Source organism: Calidris pugnax, unplaced genomic scaffold, assembly GCF_001431845.1.
Source record: "Calidris pugnax isolate Ruff unplaced genomic scaffold, ASM143184v1 scaffold17, whole genome shotgun sequence".
Classification (NCBI taxonomy): Eukaryota; Metazoa; Chordata; class Aves; order Charadriiformes; family Scolopacidae; genus Calidris; species Calidris pugnax.
Window position 1 is genome coordinate 6,716,906 of NW_015090794.1, and position 20,396 is coordinate 6,737,301.

A 20,396-nucleotide genomic window follows, 5' to 3' on the forward strand; every position below is an offset into this window, starting at 1 on the left:
TGTTAATAATCTGTTACTTTTTACTGATATTTTTGAGGCAGCTCTCACCATTGCCACATAAATTACAAGACATTCAGGAATTGCATTTAGAAAAAGGTTACCAGTTTTGCACGCTAATTGGGAAGCACTTTCATTTTCAAAATTATTTCCCCTAAATACCTAATTTAGGTAAAACCTTTTTTTTTTTTTACGTTTTAAAACCAAAAAACCTAAATATTGGGTTATTTTCTAACTAAAATTATTTAAATTATATAATATTATCTGTCAAGGACTTTTTCCTTTTCAGGGTGAGTTATTTGAAGTAATGCATATTACTGCAGAGTATTCCTCAAAGAATAGGACAAGAAGCAAATGTGAAAGTGGGTGACCTCATAGGATAGAGCTGAATGAGAAGTTCAAAAAAGATGTATTCATAAGCACAGGTTTTTTTCAACTTCATTGATTTATTTAGAAATAGGAATATTAAATGCATGGTTGTTTCATTGCATGATTTGTTTCATTAGCAATTGCCAATCACGGTTAACAATATAATACAAAGTTTGTGTGTTTGCATGAGAATTCATTATTTTAGTTTGAAATAAATCAATGCATGTCCGTATTTAACCTGAATAGCCTTGCATGGGTCATTATTAATAGACTCGATGAAATCTGCTTTGTAGCTTTGTGCTGCATTACATTAAAAAGATTCTCGGCAAGTTATTCTAATTACGTCGTCATTTGCTAGCAAAGGATCTCAATAAACTAACTTGAAAAAGACATGCTAGAGGTTTCTTTAAGAATATCCCTTCTAAAAATGATATTAAACTGGAAAAAAAATATTTGACATTGAATGACCCTTTTTTTAAGAAGGGCCAGTCATGATGCTAAACAAATTAATAGACTTATCTGTCACAGGCAACATGGCTGGAAAAGGGTCATGTATACAGGACAGCAGTCAACTGCACAAATATAAACACAAAGATTAACAGAGAATGAAAACAAATCCACATGAAGTTCAGTATTCAGCAAAAGAAAGTTAGAGGCTCAAATTATCTTTCACATTTTTCTCCAGTGTACGTTTGTTGGTTTTAATTAAGTAATTATGAAGTTTAGGGTTAACTGCATCTGAATGAATTCTAGGGTGAGCTGGAAAAACAGCTTCTACAGGCAAACCCTATTCTTGAAGCTTTTGGAAATGCCAAAACCGTGAAGAACGACAACTCCTCCAGATTTGTAAGTAGGAGAAATCCAGTTGGGTCTATGTGGGAGGGAGGCACAGCACCTTTAGAACACAATGTACAGACAGCAGCTTTCATCACTGCTTCTCTCTAAAGAGCATCTTAAAAGGAATCCCTTAAAAACAGTTTAGAATTCCTCTCTGAAATAGGAATTTGGCCTTATGGAAGATTAAATATCAAGCTCAAACTTGACAGTACCATTGTCCTCTTACAATTTAGCAGACCACAAGTGGCCATCCAGAGTCAATTTCTGCTCTGGGATGTAACCATCTTATGAATATTTGCAAAGAAGATCTCTACTTTCTTTTTCTTTGCATCCCTGTTGAGCATATACCTCATAAGGTATGACTGTTACTTCACAGGAGTGGATAATATATATTAAATTAAAAACTACAGGAGAAAAAGAAAAAGCAGTCATACAGATTCAAGTTACAATTATGCAGATGAGCCTTAGCAGAGGGAGCTATGCAGATCCAATGCTATTTGCTACTGAACCTGTGGAAATCAAAGTAGAAAATAGTTGTCATATCCCTAGCTTCCAAAGCCTGGTCCTGAAGGGAGGACCTTTTCCCCCTCTAAGCGCCTGAACAAAATGTGGGGGCAAATCTTCGCAGAAGGAATATCAGAAAAGTTCACTTCCTTTTAGGCTGTCCCAGCAGGACAGAATCAAGCACGTTATTCTTAAGATGATGATGTACATATCCTGTTAATAGGTTAAATACTAATGTTGGAAAACCTGGCATAACATGAAAGAACACCCCAATCTAGATCCTCTTTTCATTCACAGGGCAAATTCATCCGCATCAACTTTGATGTGACAGGCTACATTGTCGGAGCAAACATTGAGACCTGTATCCTTTTCAGTGAGCTGCACTGGAAGCTAACTAGGGTGAGCAGAAGGAAGTAAGATAAACAAGCTCCATTGCATGTCTAAGAAAGGCAAATATTGCTGAGGTTGGTATAAACAAAGATGGAGGGAAGTGGCTCCATTTATGCCGATACCAGCTACTTGGTTTGTCTTACTCTCATGTTTACATTGTCAGGTCTGTTTTCTCAGCTATAGGAAAGTGTACGACTCCCCATATACAGCTTCAGAAAATGGAAATACCATACCTAAGCAGGACACTTTAAAAGCAGAGTCCAAATAATACAGTAATGGGAAAAGATTTTGTGATTAAGATTGCATATGATCTTGAGAGCTATATGGTCGCTTTGTTTTGTATCAGTATGATCCTGCATGGGTGGGTCCCTGTGGTCTACATTACCAGCAGCATAAAAAGTTTTGAAACTTCACTGTTTCTTACTGGCGCTGCGACAGGCACTTTGAAAATACACTGAATACAGTTTATCCAGGAACTTGGAGAGTGCTTCCCAGTTTTCATGTCCAGGTTTGGCACTTTGTCCCAGTCCCAGCTGCATGTTGGGACGAAGTCCAGACGTTTGGTACAATCTCACCCTCAGCCCTGTAAGGGAAGGGCCCTGAGCCTTGCAAACTAAATGTGGCTGCACGTGCCCTGCTGTTCAGGTACAGCAGAGGTCACCGATGTTGTGCTGGGATAGAGGCATTCCAAGGAAAAACATTGAGAATAACTTGTTAAGGGAGAAGTCTATACGATACCTTTCGTATGACAGCTTTCTAGTTCATGTCTGGAGGATTGAAGGGTCATTATAATAAAAGTAATATACCTTTCCCTTTCACCTCTCTAAAGACTTTATCTCGATAAAGACAAGAGAGACAGGAAAAGTCAAAGAACATGGTGCAGTCAGGAGAGCTGTCATAGAGTCCATTCAGTTCCTCTCCTTTTGTCAAACCAAAGGACAAACCTGCAGTTGCCATAATCTCTGGATATTTTGTTAAACTGCCATGGCCAGAAATTACATGTTCTGGAAACTCACTCAACTGAAATGAATAATTTTGCCCCATCAAGTGCTAAATATTTCCAGAGAACTTGTCTGTTCTGGATGTTAAAGACAGCCCTGCTGTTTTAAGTGATGCACACAGAGCAGTGAACTGTATATCAATAAGCTCAACGTATATTTTTCAGGAAAAAACTACAGATGTTTTGGAGAAATTCAGCTTAACCTGACATTGCTTGCCAAGTACTGTTGCCTCTTCCCTTGGTTATGTTTACGCAACAGTGTGTTTTAATGAACAAATTAATACGTAGCTAGATTACTCAGTGCTGCAGTGCCCAACTTCGCATAGAGAAGGAGCTGCTTGCTCCAATAAATGAGAAAGAAAGATGCAGCTATAAAGAAGGCCCTTATCTCTTGGGTATAGCATCAAACAACAAACAGTTTATCCTTCTGCTCTTATTTTGACAAGTGATCTTTAGAAAAAATCAGGTTTAAATTTTTTTGGTCTTAACTGAAGTTTCATTCATGACACAATTAAGGAAGGAATACAATATGTTATTGATTTTTTCTTTAACACACTTGACAAACAGATTTGCTTGAAAAATCCCGTGCTATTCGTCAGGCTAAGGATGAACGAACGTTTCATATCTTTTACTATTTGATTGCTGGAGCTTCTGAACAAATGAGAAGTAAGTTACTTGCTAATGATTCTTAGATTTCTTTCAGCAGTCTGAGCAATGGCTTAAGTAATGTATCTTAACTTCTTTAATTGTATTTAGATAAAGGATTGAACGACATAAACAGCTCTTTAGCTCAAGAAAATAATTTTCTCAAGGGAATTATAAGAAAGATTCAATTGATGTCCACCAGTTTGAGCTAGTTTGTTTGCAGTTTACAGGATGTTTCAATTTACAGGACATGTAAGCCCATTCAGATCTCATTTGGAACAATTTCAAGAAGAAATTGATAACTCTGTATTTTCCCCTGTTTTTTTATGCTCATTACCTAAAAATCTGTTGTTGGCCACAGTATGTGGCTGAAGAGTCTTTTGGTCTGACCCACTATGGCTGTTACCTGGTTCCATTCTTATGATTACCTGATATGAATCCCCACAGAGAGAGGTGTAATTCTGAGTAGGTTACACATGGCATTAAATGAAAGACTTTTGGGAAGAATGTTTCAGACTTCGGTCCATAAGATGCAAAATTTCACTGAGGGGCAGAGACGTGCCCCAGCTACTAATAAAACGGGAAACTTAACACAATAAAGCTTGCTGAATAGTTATTTTGAAAATGTCTGTGCCTCATGAAACCCTGAATTCCTCTACAAGTGGAGTCTTCCTTTGGTAAAAACACTGTGGTTTTACCGGCTGTTCATTGGGAGAGCTTATGAACAAGAGCATGAAGTTGATGCACTGAAGTAAAACTTTTCTTCTTTGCTTTTTAGATGATCTGTTGCTGGAAGGCTTCAACAATTATACCTTTCTATCTAATGGCCACGTGCCTATTCCTGCTCAACAAGATGACGAGATGTTCCAGGAGACTTTGGAAGCCATGAAAATTATGGGCTTTAACGAGGAGGAACAGATAGGTGAGAATTGTTAGCAAGATTGTATTCAAGGTATAAATCTTCAAGTGACACTTTATAGAGATGGAAGTACACAGACGGTAATTCTGTCCAGGATAACGACTTTGCAAAAAATGTATATGAAGTTACGTACTCAATTCATATAAAAAAATTAAGATTATTTAGATTTTATGTCCATGTTTCTCTGGAGATGTGTGATCTCGCACGAACCACCAGCTGGGGGATTCTAAATGCACCCATGCGATTTAACCTCTTTGCCTCTTACCAACTGTTACCTAGCTATTGCTTTTAAGAAGTGCACTGTGAATTAGTGCCCATAGATTTGCCTCCTTCTCAGGGCATATTAGATTAATTAAACCACAGACTTCTCATGAAAAGAGAATTAAGATTCTCTCATAAGGCTAAATTTTGCAAGTACAGATTTGTTTCTACCTTACCTTAAGAATAATATGGGAAGTCAGTTCTGTGAGAGACACAAGCTCAAGGCAGGATCTAAAAGCAGGATCAAGATCACGTAACAGAAGCAGCATGGTCAGAGCCAGTAACAACAAGCAACTGAACTGGTGGCAGTACAGCGCCTGAAGACAACATAAACCAGCAGGAGCAGTCGAGGGGGAGGACAACAGGGGCTGAGAACAGGCTGGTAGTGAAGGCACTGAAACTGCTGCCATAGATCTGTGACACCACACACTACAGCCTCCTTGGAAGCATCGCCACCTTTTGTATTAAACAGGGTGATGCTTCAGGAAGTCTTGTGAGTATTAGGGTGACTGTTCCTGCCTTGCGAGGAGATCTAATTATGATCTACTGCTTTTAGGTTGTTGTTAGAAAAGTTCTACTTAAAAAATTACTATAGTGGCCTACCTTTTCCCGTTGCCTCAGTGGGTACCAGTGGGAGCAGCTGAATCCAGCAATGAAAACTCTTTGCAAACCACCTCCCTTCAAAGGTTTAAACTGGCAGCACTTGTTGGAAACACAGTGGAAAAAAAAATATTGAAGGATCACCACCTATATTGGAAAATAGAGTGTATATCATCAAAGAGAAATTAGCTCTATGATGCACAGAACAAGTGGTGATGCACAGGGCAGCTCTATACAGTAATTTAAACACGGATCAAATAAAACAATTATCATAATATTTTGCTGTCCATCTCAATGAAGAATTGCAAGGCTTTTTCTTTTAAGTCTTACAAATTCTGGAGACCTGTTCTAGAAGGTACATGACATGTGCTCCTGACCCATTTGAATTCCACAGCATCAGTGCAGTTATCAGCATGCAAAAGTACTGCGACACATGGTGTTTTGAAATGTAATTTGTGTTTATGAACAGGAATATTTCTCACTAGAAGAACGCCATACATACCCAGAACAGACTACTGAATTCAAGCCAACTCTAACAACAGTAATGACCATTTAAAGCCATTTTTTCATAGCTTCCCAACAGTGAACATGAAAATGTTGCAAAATATTTTGATTTAATTTTGGAAGAAATGGAACAGGCTGAAATAGCTCATATTTGTATTCACCGATTCAGAGAAAAGAGAAAATAAAGAGAAATAAATAAAGAGAAATAAAACCAAAGAGCAGGAACCAACAACTAAACTATCTTGAAAATGTGGGCTTGCTCTATCTGCATAGCTTTTACCTCTCCCTGTTCCTGGGAGTGTGCAGGGATCCAGCTGGTGCATGCCAGTGTGTATTGCCCATGGATGTAAATTGCCATGCCCCAAGTGACACCTGGTGGCAGAAACAGTGTCATCCCATTCCTTGGACCTTGGATCAGCTATGGCAGCCGGGAGCATCCCAACCCCGCACCAGTGATTGAGGGATGCTGAAAAAAAATGTCTTGCCTTGCAGGACAGCAGTGCAAATCCCAGCCTTGGTAAATTCAGATGGTGTTATTGATGAAGGCTGGTTCATTTTCCTGCCAGGGCACATGTATTGGTGTTGACAGCAGCATTCTCCATTGCAACCGAGGTCATTGTATTGTTGTCTGAACCAATATGAATGAATCTTTGTTATTGCAGAGAATGGGGCTTTCAAAATATGTCCATTTTGTTCCTCATTTATATTATCTGTTTCTCTTACAGCTGTACTGAGGGTTGTTTCATCTGTCCTACAACTGGGTAACATTGTCTTCAAGAAGGAGAGAAACACCGATCAAGCTTCTATGCCAGATAATACCGGTATGATTTGCCACTTAAAAAATTTAGTTAACATTAAAAAAAAAAAAAAAGAAGCTGACTAAGCACTCTTTATTGGTACTTTTTATTTAATTGTTATTGCATATATACTTCACAGTCTTTAAAAGAGATAACATACTTAAAATAGGCTCAATTATCAATACCTTTTCTAGTAAATCTAGTAACCTTGAATCCGTAAGTTGTTGAACAGTGAATTTGCTGCTTGGATAATGAATAATACTTTTATGGCAAGAGGCATCTCTTGCATGTACAATAGAGGAGCTTTTAAAGGAAGATGATGAACTTCACATACTTGCTGAGCTGCCCATATTCACACTTACTGGCCTGCTAAGAGAAAATCCATTCTGAAATAAAACCTTATTCTATTATTCTAGCTGCACAAAAAGTGTGTCACCTGATGGGGATTAACGTGACAGATTTCACAAGATCTATTCTAACCCCAAGGATCAAAGTAGGACGAGACGTTGTTCAGAAAGCTCAGACCAAAGAGCAGGTATCTACTTGCCATCTGCTCAGCTTTCCTGAAACTATTCTCCTTTCTTCTTTCTTTCTTACATCTTGTCTAAAGGAAAATGTCAGTTTTCTGTCTTATTATGTCTACAGAAATTAGCAGCTAATTAGGTTTCGTCTTTCACTTATAATTTTCTCTTCTTTTTTTCAGGCTGACTTTGCCATAGAGGCTTTGGCCAAGGCACAATTTGAACGTCTTTTCCGCTGGATTCTGGCTCGTGTGAACAAAGCTCTTGATAAAACAAAACGACAAGGTGCTTCCTTCTTGGGGATCCTTGATATTGCTGGATTTGAGATTTTTGAGGTACGTACTGCGGGACACAAACTGGCTAAACTCATTATCATGCGGTGGTTTGGATATAACCACAAAAACAATTTGGTTCTTTCAAGCTGACCAGCAGCCTATGGCCAATATGACCCCCAGGCCTACACCTGGTTGCTTGCTTTTCCCTTGGGCAGGAAGGGCTGGAGGCTGGCAGGGCTGGGCCTCTGCGGGGCTCAGTGTTTAAAGCCAGGGTCTGCTTTTTATGGTTTATTGAACAGGTCCCAATACAAAGATTTACCACTTGGGAACTTACTGTAAATTTTCAAGACCTTCTATTGTAAAAATAGGGATTTTTGTATTTGATTTATTGTAATATGTAAAAAGACATAGAAAATTTCACCTTGGCATTTAAGTTCCCTTGTGAAGGTCCCTTTCTAACATTAGGAATTCACTTTTTTCTCCTTCACAGATCAATTCATTTGAGCAGCTGTGCATCAATTACACTAATGAGAAACTTCAGCAGCTTTTCAACCACACAATGTTTATATTGGAGCAAGAGGAATACCAGCGAGAGGGCATTGAATGGAATTTCATTGACTTTGGCCTTGACCTGCAACCTTGTATTGAGCTGATTGAAAGACCAGTAAGATTACATCTCTATGGGTGGGATACTACATAGGTATCCCATGGGGTCACATCAGGGTCACTTATGTATCAGTGCATTAAGGGAGCTATCTAAGGTATTTCAGATTTGGGATGATTTGTAACATCAGGGATAAAGAAGGTGGTGCTCTTTCTTTGTCTCTGCCTGCGATGATACTGATCTGATATTGCTCACATTGCAGACCAACCCTCCAGGTGTCCTGGCTCTGCTGGATGAAGAGTGCTGGTTCCCCAAAGCTACTGACACATCCTTTGTGGAGAAACTATGTCAAGAACAAGGCAACCATCCCAAATTCCAGAAGCCCAAGCAACTGAAGGATAAAACTGAGTTCTGTATAATGCACTACGCAGGAAAGGTACTGGACAGATTGAGCTATTTTGACTTAGGGAACATTGATCCTTTCATGCCCAATTCGTAAAAAAGAAACAGCCTAGTACCCAGACAGCTTCAATCATATAATGTATGTATTAAGTGCTTTAATTACATAACATACAAAATAAGATTTGCAAAACTGTCATGGTTGTGCCAAGCTTACATGAAAACAAAAATAACCAGCACAGGGTTACTGAAAATCCAATTCAGATTCCTTTCTAGCAAGCAGAATTTTTAAACGCAGGACAGGTGCCCTGCCATGGATATGTCTGCCAAAAGGCTTTTCAGATGCTTGTACATGTAAGAATAAACACTGAAATCAGCTCTCAAACTCAAAAGCATTTCATGTTATTATTATTTGAACAATTTTGTGTTAATACAGTGCCCTGAGCTCTTGGACACTCATGAGCTCTTTATCAAGAACATATTTTTGACGTAGCACTCTTTCCTGCAGGTTACCTACAACGCTACTGCCTGGCTAACAAAGAACATGGATCCACTAAATGACAATGTGACTTCTCTGCTGAACCAGTCTTCAGACAAATTTGTAGCAGACCTTTGGAAAGATGGTATGAATAACAACTCTAAATCAGTAATGTGGTTTAAAGGGAGAAACTTTTACTAGAACTTTTTGACAGCTGTCCTTTTCTGGCAGGACACAAGTGTGAAAGTGCTAAGCATAGAAGAGATTAAACTAAGAAATAAGAATAATCTGTTCTCTAAAGGCATATTCACAGAAAGAATCATTAGATAGCTTTAAGCACAATCAAAACGTTTCCTTACTTGATATTATTCAGGAACAGAATAAAAATTATTCATTATGCTGTTATAATATTGCCGAATATGTGATATTGTAGACCTCATTAAATACAGGTTATTGCTGGGTTTTATGAACGACTTACCTCATGCACTCATCTCCCAAAAGTCCTGCACAGTTCTCTCCAGAGATGTATAATCTCAACTAAACTCCATCAGAAGAATGTCTGTATTCATATAAAACACTGTTTTTAAAAAGTTTATGTGGATCAGTAACATATATATTACAGTATAAATATTTAATAATTATGCACACAAAACATCAGCAAGGTGGTTTTGGATTATCAAATAATTGAGGGAGATTATTAGCTAGACTGAGAACCACTGAGTCACAAATTGGGGTCAAGAGATGTTGCTGTTCCTTGTTCTGACATCAACCTGTTAATTGGATATGTTGCAGCAGGACTTTCCTTTTCAGAGCAAACATAAAATAAAATATATTCTGTGTATTCAGTTGCTCCATTCTGTCACTAATTAATAAAGAGCCTTATTTTCATGTTTGACAGAAGTAGACTATTTACCCAGAAGGCTCTTCTAGTACTTTGGTTAGTACGCTTCTACTGCATCAAAAATATATTGGTCTTCTTTGGGAAGTTGCAGTTTAACAACGCCAGTGACAGGTGTAATGTGAGGTGAGGACAGTTTAAATAAGCAGTTCCATTCATACTTTCTTCTGTATTTCAGTGGACCGTATCGTTGGGCTGGACCAGATGGCCAAGATGACTGAAAGCTCACTCCCTAGTTCTTCAAAAACCAAGAAAGGCATGTTCCGTACTGTCGGCCAACTCTATAAGGAGCAGCTGACCAAGCTGATGACCACCTTAAGGAATACCAATCCCAACTTTGTCCGCTGTATCATTCCAAATCATGAAAAGAGGGTAAATGTCTAATGCTCAATTTTCATACTCATGGCACATTATTCATGTTGAGCTGCTCACTGTATCAGCACATCACAGAGCTGAATAATGTCTTGAAACATAGACATGTAACTGGTAACATTTGTACTATGCTAAAAGTACTTTCTGCTCCCTTTTCAGGCTGGCAAACTCGATGCCCATTTAGTGCTGGAGCAGTTGCGTTGCAATGGTGTCTTGGAAGGCATTCGTATCTGCCGGCAGGGATTCCCCAACAGGATTGTCTTCCAGGAGTTCCGTCAGCGGTAAGAATCCCTCACTTGGTCCTAGCTCTGGGTTTAATAGTGGTGTAATGTGTGTTTGTCTGTACAAAATATTCTGATGTGTTTCAACCTCCCTAACATCAATGTCTTTTGGCAGATATGAAATTCTTGCTGCAAATGCTATTCCTAAAGGATTCATGGATGGGAAGCAGGCTTGCATACTGATGGTAAGGAAAGCATTTTTGATCCTAGTGATAATCAGGTCTATACTTCTTATACAAATGCTATTGAGAGTGAACAGAAATGAGAAGTAATTTTTAATACCCTAAACCTCAGCACTGGAGTTAACAAATATCCCTCTTTTCCTCCAGATCAAAGCATTAGAACTTGATCCCAACTTGTACAGAATTGGGCAGAGTAAAATCTTCTTCAGAACTGGTGTTCTGGCTCACCTGGAAGAGGAGAGAGACCTGAAGATCACAGATGTCATTATCGCCTTCCAGGCTCAGTGCCGAGGCTACCTAGCAAGAAAGTAAGAATATTTACTAACAAAAGGAATGTCTTCTGCAGCAGAGTATTTACAGTAGCCTGTAGCTTATTATCAGCTATTATTTGTATTGCATTAGAACTCAACTTGTCTCCAATGAAGGACACACTTCCTCCCCAGAAGAGGCTTATTAGTATAATTACAGGGAAGCAATTACATTGGGAAGCTACTTACACCCTCTGTACTATAAGCTAATGCAATGACTCCCCATTTAAACGTGTTTGTACAAAAGGTAGAAGGAGCTTCCTAGCCTGTACTATTACAATTAACAGCACCACTGGCATTGTAAAACATAAAATGATTTCTTACATAGCTTGGGCATGAAACACTGATCATCCAGAATGATGTCAGTTAATGTACATCACAAAACTTTTAACAATAATGTCCTTTTTCTGCATACTACCAAGGCTTTCAAATTGCTGAACAAATAAATTTAAATATAAATAGGTTTCAAGAATGATGATCAATGAAAGTTCTGAGTGCCCCTGTACTCTAGAAAGATGTTCATACCCAGAACTAGATCTATACTTTGTGGTCTGCTCCTACCTGTGGAGTGCAAACAGCTAAAAACCAGAAGACTAAGTAAAATACCAGAAAGCTAAACAGAGTTATCACCTTTCCTCAAGAAAGTATAGGCACTGTTTAAGTGAAAAAAGAGTATGTGCCAGACTTCTCCAACCACGTGGCTTATCAGCAGTCTTGTGCCAGAGTTTGCTTAATGTGTATACCTTGCAGACACCTTGTATTCTAAGACTGAACCAATTTGCTTTATATTTTTAATTGCAGAGCCTTTGCCAAGAGACAGCAGCAGCTGACTGCAATGAAGGTGATCCAAAGAAATTGTGCTGCTTACCTGAAGCTGAGGAACTGGCAGTGGTGGAGACTGTTCACTAAAGTGAGTGACTTCTATCGGTGAATGTCTCCTCTTCTTTCTGAAAGAAATGAAATGTACAAGATACCAAAGCATATCACGTCAGGCACACTCCTTGTTCCAAAGTCCATTGCAGCTGATGGCAAAAGCCTCATTAGCTTCACAAAATTTTGGGTTAAAGTTATTCTAGATGTAATGCCATTAGCATAGAAGAAAACAAACTCGTTAAGCAGAGATTCATAAAAGATTTTGCATGTTTGGGGACTTTTTTTAATTGCCAAAAATGAAATAATTTCACATGGGTGGATAATGAGAAGACAGAGTAAAATGGAATTTTGTGAACACTTAGAGTTTTGTATCTATGGAGGACTCAGTAGCTCAGGAGTTACCTAACTGGGACACTAAACACCTTCCTGCTAGGCACTCAAGCAAATTAAATCTATTTTTCTATTGAAGAAGCCTGTTGTTTTTTTCTTCAAGAATGGCCTTCATTTTGAATTCAGAAAAATGTTCCTCCTTGCATTGACAGCAACCTCCTCTGCAACCAGAAGTAGGCAGTAACACACCCCTCTGTGTGCACGTTGCCTTTCTATGCAGAAGTATCTTTTGTACATTATCAATAGATGAAATAGGCTTGAAGTCATTAAAAAAGTGACACTATTGGAGGCAGAGGTGCGCACAAGGCTCCAAGAATTAACAGAGATGGCCAAGAGCATCACTGCTGAGGCTTGCTGGATTAAAGATGCTTACATCAAGCTTGGCTGGACAGTATTTGTCTACAACCTGAGCAACAACAGGCGGTGCTACCATTAGTGCCAGTCAGCCTGGCACCTTTAAGTGCCACACTCAGTAACATAAATACTGACAGGAAACATTCTTAAAAAAACTTTTCTATTTTCAGGTGAAACCACTGCTGCAAGTCACCCGCCAAGAGGAAGAAATGCAGGCCAAGGATGAAGAACTACAAAAAACAAAGGAAAGACAACAAAAAGCAGAGAGTGAATTGAAGGAGCTGGAACTGAAACACACACAGGTGATTTACAGCTCTGACCCTCTGGGAAACGCAAGCTGTTCTTTCACCCTTTCTAGCAGCTATTACAATAAAGGTGTCTTTTTTCCTTTGTACTCACCATTGCATTCACTGCGATGGTCTGGAACAAAAGTTCAGTGCAGACAAACTCCCAGTTGCTTCAGCAATGGCCTAACATCACCACAAGAGCCTGTACATTCACTAGGACTATCAAGCATAAAGACATTGTGGGGCAATTCACAATCCATGCCTTAACTTCCTACCCATTTTATTTGCGTAGCTTTGTGAAGAGAAGAACCTCCTTCAGGAACAGCTCCAAGCAGAAACTGAACTGTATGCTGAAGCTGAAGAGATGAGAGTCCGTTTAGCTGCTAAGAAACAAGAGCTGGAAGAGATTCTGCATGAGATGGAAGCCAGAATTGAGGAAGAGGAGGAGCGCAGCCAGCAGCTGCAAGCAGAAAAGAAAAAGATGCAACAACAAATGCTGGTAAGGAGGCATAAGTGACAAATACAGACCATAACTTGTATCTCTCAGAGAGAAAAAAAATGGAGACTGGCAAACCTCAGACCCCATGAGAAAGCTTGCTATGCAGGCCTCTGTAGAACATGTGTCTGTGCCTCTGAAGTAAGAACAAACAATTGATGCTCTTTCCTCCGGAGTTCTCCTCTTCCCCATCTCAATTTTAAATAATCTGTTCTCTAAAAAAATATTTTAACAATCTTCCCTTCTAAATCACTAAGCATTACAGATTGTCTAATTCTTAATCAAAACAGCAGTCTACAACATACTCCACATACAGTGAGAGTCAATAAGCATTTACTACAATCAAAGCAATATTTTATTTCCAGAAATCATGTTTTGTGGGTTTCTTTTCCCCTCAAAGGACCTTGAGGAACAGCTGGAAGAAGAAGAAGCTGCAAGGCAGAAACTGCAACTCGAAAAAGTAACAGCAGATGGCAAGATAAAGAAAATGGAAGATGATATTCTCATAATGGAAGATCAGAATAACAAACTAACCAAGGTAAGTGTTGTGGATCCATTTTCTTACTTTGTGAAAAAAACTGTGAGCTGAGACAAAACCTCTTCCACTAGAACAGCAGCAATACTCTTGACTATGTAGTTTCATGGGTATACAGGTTCACCAGACCATCAGTCCAGCCTCTGTCAAACAAGTTTCTAATAATTTTCCATGCTCGTTTAAATTGTGGTTTTGAGGTCTGTTGGGGTAACAATATCTTCAAGCAAAGTTGAGCACAATCAGTGGAAGACATGTCTTCTTGGCCCAAAGCAGAGTAAATAATTCTTTTTGTTTTCAAATTATTTCAATCAAATTTCATGATTAAAACTAGAATTAAGCATGTATTCAAGCAAGCATGTATTTCAGTACTTTTTGAAAGGGATGCTCCTCTGAATTGGGCTCTATACTTGCCAACCGTTAGAGCACGTACAAGATTCTAATAGCAGCAGTTTAGAGAACATGGAAGTTGTAGACACCATTCCTCGGTTCCTCTATAATTGACAAATTGAAATGTATCACTACAATCTGAAGAAATACAGCATAAATTGGACATTTTTTGTTGGCAAAGAGATGATTCATGATCACCAATGACAGACACTTTTGTTAACAGAACTATTTTATTTTTCTTAAGGAAAGAAAACTTCTTGAGGAGAGAATAAGCGATCTAACAACAAATCTTGCAGAAGAAGAAGAAAAAGCCAAAAATCTTACAAAGCTGAAAAACAAACATGAATCTATGATTTCAGAACTCGAAGGTAACATGAACAAAAGTGGTTTATATCAGGTTTTTTCCCTTGGCACACAACAAAAAAACCCCATAAACAGAACCTGGAGACAACTTCTAAAAAATTTGTGAGGTGTTTTCCAAATTTCTTATGCTGAAACTATTTTGTGCATGAGAATCACCAAAACCCCAAGGTATATGAACCATAGATAACCTAATTTTTTAAATACAAAACAGGAGAGGACAGAAAATTGGGGAAAATTTAATGCTTCTTCTGGAGAAAGATAAATAAATGATTCTTTGGGGCTAGAAATAATTGATGACAGTAAGGTATTGTATGTTGCTTCAGAAACACAGTGACTTGTAGTTAAATGTATGGTCTCACTGAAGGCCAGAACATTTTTTTGCCTAAGTTCCAGTTCGGATTAAAGACTCCTTGCTCTAACGCACTCCCATGACAAAAAAATTTTACTTTTCAGTGCGACTGAAGAAAGAAGAGAAAAGCAGACAAGAACTAGAGAAAACTAAGAGGAAATTGGAAGGGGAGGCAGGTGATCTACATGAGCAAATTGCAGAGCTCCAGGCACAAATTGCTGAGCTGAAGGCACAGCTCGCCAAGAAGGAGGAAGAGCTGCAGGCTGCTCTAGCCAGGTATTCACTCCTGAGTCTGAACACAGCTTGAAAACCCAGGCTACACACAAATGTGTGTCTCTCCCCTTCCCAGACACTAAGACGCTGCAGCCAGGAACCTCATCTCATCTCTCAGTTACATCCTCCCTGTATACCTTCCCCATTTTCCAAATTTTCTTCTGCAAAAAATATGCTATTGTTTGCCCATAGACATGTAATCTTACCTCCAGACATCAACAAAAACTCCTCTTCCCCATGGCATTGGAAGCACTGTCAAGTGAAGAATGAAATGTAACAACATACTTCATAGGCAAGAAGCAGAAATTACTCACAAGTCTGACCTTGATCCATTCCAGAGTCTCAGTGCATTTTCTGTATAATTTAAGAGGGAAAACACTCAACCAAAACTTTTGCTGAATCAGCTGATGAACATCTTCAGGCATTGTGTCTTGATAAAGTACAGCTGCCAGATCCCTTTTGCATCAGTACCTCCCCCTTTTCTTGCACAGAATCTATACTCCCCCCCCTCTTTCTTGCACAGAATCTATAAACTTTTAATCTCTGTATACTGATTTTGTCAAAGTGAAATTTTTCTTTTTTTTAAATTTTTTAAATACTCTCTTTTCAGGCTTGAAGAAGAAACTAGTCAGAAGAACAATGCCCTCAAGAAGATCCGTGAATTGGAATCTCACATATCTGATCTCCAGGAAGACTTGGAGTCTGAGAGAGCAGCAAGAAACAAAGCAGAAAAACAGAAGAGAGACTTAGGTGAAGAGCTAGAGGCTCTGAAAACAGAGCTTGAGGATACTTTGGATACCACAGCCACCCAGCAAGAGCTCAGGTATGGAGATGTAGCCCATGAGCCAAAAATAAATGTCACCAAGTTTGGTATAATACTGTCTAGTAACTGTGCAGTAGTGCTGTTTTCCCAGTGACTGGAACACTCTTGTGTGCTACTGCTTCATTCATGTATCTTACCTTCCAGGGCAAAGCGTGAACAGGAGGTCACGGTGCTGAAGAGAGCTCTGGAAGAGGAAACTCGAACTCACGAAGCCCAAGTCCAGGAGATGAGGCAAAAACACACTCAAGCTGTGGAAGAGCTAACAGAGCAGCTGGAACAATTTAAACGGGTAAACAGAAATCCATCTTATTGAAAACTATCCACTAGATAACATGGCTTGCTTTTATAGATCGTCTTTCTTCACTTCATGCTTGTAGGCTAAAGCAAACTTGGATAAGACCAAACAGACACTGGAGAAAGAAAACGCTGATCTGGCTAACGAAGTCAGGAGCCTGAATCAGGCCAAACAAGATGTGGAGCACAAAAAGAAGAAGCTGGAAGTACAGCTGCAAGAGTTACAGTCCAAATACACTGACGGAGAGCGTGTTCGGACAGAACTCAATGAAAAAGTTCATAAGTTACAGGTAGGAAGGTGTTTCGCCTTTTGCTGTTACACCTTGGGCTTGAAAAGAGGAGTTTAGTTTTGTGAGGATGTATCTAGAGGAGTCCTGGCTCTATCAACTTCAGCTGAAATGCTCAGATTTTTGTCATCTGTAGGATTCCTACCTTGAACTGTTAACCTCAATTATCACACAATTAAACAATTACAACCACTCTGCTTCACGGAAGCGAGAGCTTTTAGTCCCGCTGTCCCTCTGTACAGGTTGCAGTCTTGAATGCCACCACTGGTTCAGTGACTGTGCTGCATGTTTTCTTTGTCTTCATTCATTTTTGGGTGATGGGGAACATTGAGAGGAATGTGGCTTCTGGAAATGGATTAAACACCTATTATACACATAAGGTGCTCAGAAAAAATGACAACTAAATGAGAATGCTCACTTATCTATGATTTAGTGTCTAAGAAGAAATAACTAAAGACAATGCAAAATAATTCTTTGGTAGGTGCCCAGTGTCCAGCAACACTAATCAAGCTTATTGTTTCAACTTTGTCCATAGCAGCAGTCAGCTTTTCTTTATTATTTTAAGTTAGCAGATAAATAAGAAAATATAATCAATATTTATCAACTTCTGTCAAACTTGGGAAGAGGAAGGAAAATCCACCAAAAAAACTATTTCCCCTTTGCAATTTATTGAAAAGAGTAAATTACTATCGCCTTACAAATATGACTAGGTTTTGACATATAGTCATAAAATGCTAAGGTAAACTAGACAAAAATGGCATTAGACCTTTGGAATCTTAGTACACAGAGTTTGCGTGTAGGATTGTGTGTAGGATTTAGTTCCGCAGAACTTAAATTCCACATATTGTCCAGAAAAATTATGGCAAAACTATGAATTCCAGTTAAGCTAGAAACACAGTTAGTGCTTGATATGAGCCAGAAGCATAGGAGCAGATTCAGTTTCTGTTCAAAGTTAAGATTTCAATCTAGAGCAAACTAAACTTTGGAGAAAGATTATTTGAAGTTGTGCAAAATAACTGACTTTATTCACTGTTGTGTCACATAGGTTGAGGTTGAAAATGTTACTGGTTTGCTCAATGAAGCAGAAAGCAAGACAATCAAATTGACCAAAGATGTTGCAACCTTAGGATCTCAACTACAAGATACACAGGTAAACTTTCACCCAGTGACAGCTCAGCTGCAATGTTTATAAAACACACTTAAGACTTAAACTAATGACTGTACTGCCAATTGATGTGATGACTGTAGGAGCTGCTTCAGGAAGAAACACGGCAGAAGCTAAATGTGTCTACCAAGCTTCGTCAGTTAGAGGATGAGAAGAACAGCTTGCAAGAACAGTTGGATGAAGAAGTAGAAGCAAAACAGAATCTGGAGAGACATATTTCAACACTGACAATACAGGTATCAGTGCCATAGCTAAATCACTAGCTCCATCACTGAGAGTTTTATCAGTAATTCCAGACGTTTCAGATCTGTAAAACTATCCTGGTGCAGCACACAGGCCTTCAGGGAACTAGTACTGTTAGCCCAGATGGCATGAGTGAAGCTCCACAATGGAGCCAGCAGTCTCCCTTTTCTTTAAAGTGTGATGTCTAGGACAGGTACAAATGCAAGGTAGCTCCCAAGATAGTCTTGCACAGTAGGAAATGTGCATACTGGGTCTGTGGTCTGCCTCATGTTATGAAGGCTGGGTGATGGGTAACTGGTCACTATCTTCACATGGGTCAAATTAGATAAGATTTCTGGCTGTCTCCTGGCCATCTTCTCTGCCAAGCTTTGCTGTCACTGCTATAAAGATTTGTCTTCTGAATTCAAATTTCAGCTCTCTGACTCTAAGAAGAAGATACAGGAATTTTCCACCACAGTAGAAACTATGGAGGAAGGCAAAAAGAAACTTCAGAAGGAAATTGAAAGTCTCACACAACAGTTTGAGGAAAAGGCTGCTTCTTACGACAAACTGGAAAAAACCAAGAACAGACTCCAGCAGGAGCTGGATGACCTGGTGGTAGACTTAGACAACCAGCGTCAGCTGGTCTCCAACCTGGAGAAGAAACAGAAGAAGTTTGATCAGGTATGGATTTACGATTCTCCCTTGCTGTGTTATCACCTAACTTCTCTGGAACTCACAGTCTCCACTGGTTTAGTAAAAGACACGGCAGGGACAAAAAAATAAACTAAGATTTAATTACACACACATTGGTTAATATTGTATTTATATATTTATCAAAAAGCAGAATTTTTTCTGTCATTAACAACTGACAAGACAGTTGTAATAGAAAAACCCTATTACTAATGACTTCTGGTATTAACACTACCTTTTTACAGATGCTAGCTGAAGAGAAAAACATCTCCTCAAAATATGCAGATGAAAGGGACAGAGCAGAAGCTGAAGCTAGAGAAAAAGAAACAAAGGCTTTGTCATTGGCCCGAGCACTTGAAGAGGCTTTGGAAGCCAAAGAAGAACTGGAGAGAACAAACAAAATGTTGAAAGCTGAAATGGAAGATCTTGTTAGCTCCAAAGATGACGTTGGCAAGAATGTAAGTTTTCGGCTTAGAACAATTTCTACCACAATAACTTAAAATAGCAGCTAACAAGCAGGTCATTGTTTTCAGTGTGGGAAATTCTCTGTAGCACATAAATCCATTCAGTAAGATCAGATATTTCATACAGAATTCAAAGGTTATTCTATTTGTGCCCAAACTTTCAAGAGAGTTGGTAAAATAACTATAAGCCATCTTTATTTTTAACATGATTTCAAGCATGAAGAGATTCTTATTGATTTCTAAGACTGAAAAAGCATTAAAGATATTCTAAATAATTCACTAGTTTATTATTGTAAACTCTACAAATCTGATTTTATTAGTTATATTTGACTTTGCCACCTGCCTAATATTTATTGTATAGCTGCAGCAAATTTCCCCTGATGCATTGCCAATCACTTCTTTTATTACAGATAACACTACTTCTAATACTAAATAAATTTGATTATGATACTTCACCAGATTAAAAATGAAAGTTCAGGATAAAGAGAATCTCACGGTATTTTAAGACAGATTTGCAAGTGTACGAAAAATTCTAATTTACTATTTTCAGTGCAAATTAGTTAATTCATTGTCCGCAGCTGATATTTTCAAATGTGGCCTATACTGCAAGTAGACTGTGTTTAACTAGAACTATTTTTATTTATTATAACAATTCTACTAAATTCTCATTGCTTGAAAGGTCCATGAATTGGAGAAATCTAAACGGACCCTTGAACAGCAAGTAGAAGAGATGAAGACACAATTAGAAGAGCTAGAGGATGAGCTACAGGCTGCTGAAGATGCCAAACTCAGGTTGGAGGTTAATATGCAGGCCCTGAAAGGCCAGTTTGAAAGAGATTTACAAGCCAGAGATGAACAGAATGAAGAAAAGAGAAGACAACTCCTTAAACAGGTACTATTCCCTATTAGTGCCTTTGTAAATATCTAACTCACACCATTATTAAAAGCACCTTACTATAATAAGAAAATATCATATTGTCTTGTGCTTGGCAAATTAAAA

General features: G+C 38.6%; 1 protein-coding gene across 4 annotated transcripts in view; it reads left to right on the top strand.

Annotated features, from left to right (window-relative positions):
- Positions 1-20,396, top strand: part of MYH11 (myosin, heavy chain 11, smooth muscle) — a 62,157-nt gene that overhangs the window by 32,595 nt on the left and 9,166 nt on the right. For all 4 annotated transcript variants that reach the window (XM_014936511.1, XM_014936509.1, XM_014936510.1 and 1 more), the window contains 28 exons: positions 1,120-1,212; positions 2,005-2,068; positions 3,665-3,763; positions 4,521-4,664; positions 6,752-6,847; positions 7,240-7,358; positions 7,527-7,679; positions 8,110-8,283; positions 8,486-8,659; positions 9,131-9,245; positions 10,177-10,370; positions 10,530-10,651; positions 10,767-10,836; positions 10,981-11,141; positions 11,943-12,051; positions 12,929-13,060; positions 13,338-13,544; positions 13,942-14,079; positions 14,708-14,831; positions 15,280-15,451; positions 16,059-16,271; positions 16,416-16,560; positions 16,649-16,855; positions 17,898-18,002; positions 18,101-18,253; positions 18,675-18,923; positions 19,178-19,390; positions 20,076-20,288. In XM_014936511.1, the coding sequence (XP_014791997.1) occupies positions 1,120-1,212; positions 2,005-2,068; positions 3,665-3,763; positions 4,521-4,664; positions 6,752-6,847; positions 7,240-7,358; positions 7,527-7,679; positions 8,110-8,283; positions 8,486-8,659; positions 9,131-9,245; positions 10,177-10,370; positions 10,530-10,651; positions 10,767-10,836; positions 10,981-11,141; positions 11,943-12,051; positions 12,929-13,060; positions 13,338-13,544; positions 13,942-14,079; positions 14,708-14,831; positions 15,280-15,451; positions 16,059-16,271; positions 16,416-16,560; positions 16,649-16,855; positions 17,898-18,002; positions 18,101-18,253; positions 18,675-18,923; positions 19,178-19,390; positions 20,076-20,288 (4,158 nt within the window). The remainder of the gene's footprint in view (positions 1-1,119; positions 1,213-2,004; positions 2,069-3,664; positions 3,764-4,520; positions 4,665-6,751; positions 6,848-7,239; positions 7,359-7,526; positions 7,680-8,109; positions 8,284-8,485; positions 8,660-9,130; positions 9,246-10,176; positions 10,371-10,529; positions 10,652-10,766; positions 10,837-10,980; positions 11,142-11,942; positions 12,052-12,928; positions 13,061-13,337; positions 13,545-13,941; positions 14,080-14,707; positions 14,832-15,279; positions 15,452-16,058; positions 16,272-16,415; positions 16,561-16,648; positions 16,856-17,897; positions 18,003-18,100; positions 18,254-18,674; positions 18,924-19,177; positions 19,391-20,075; positions 20,289-20,396) is intronic.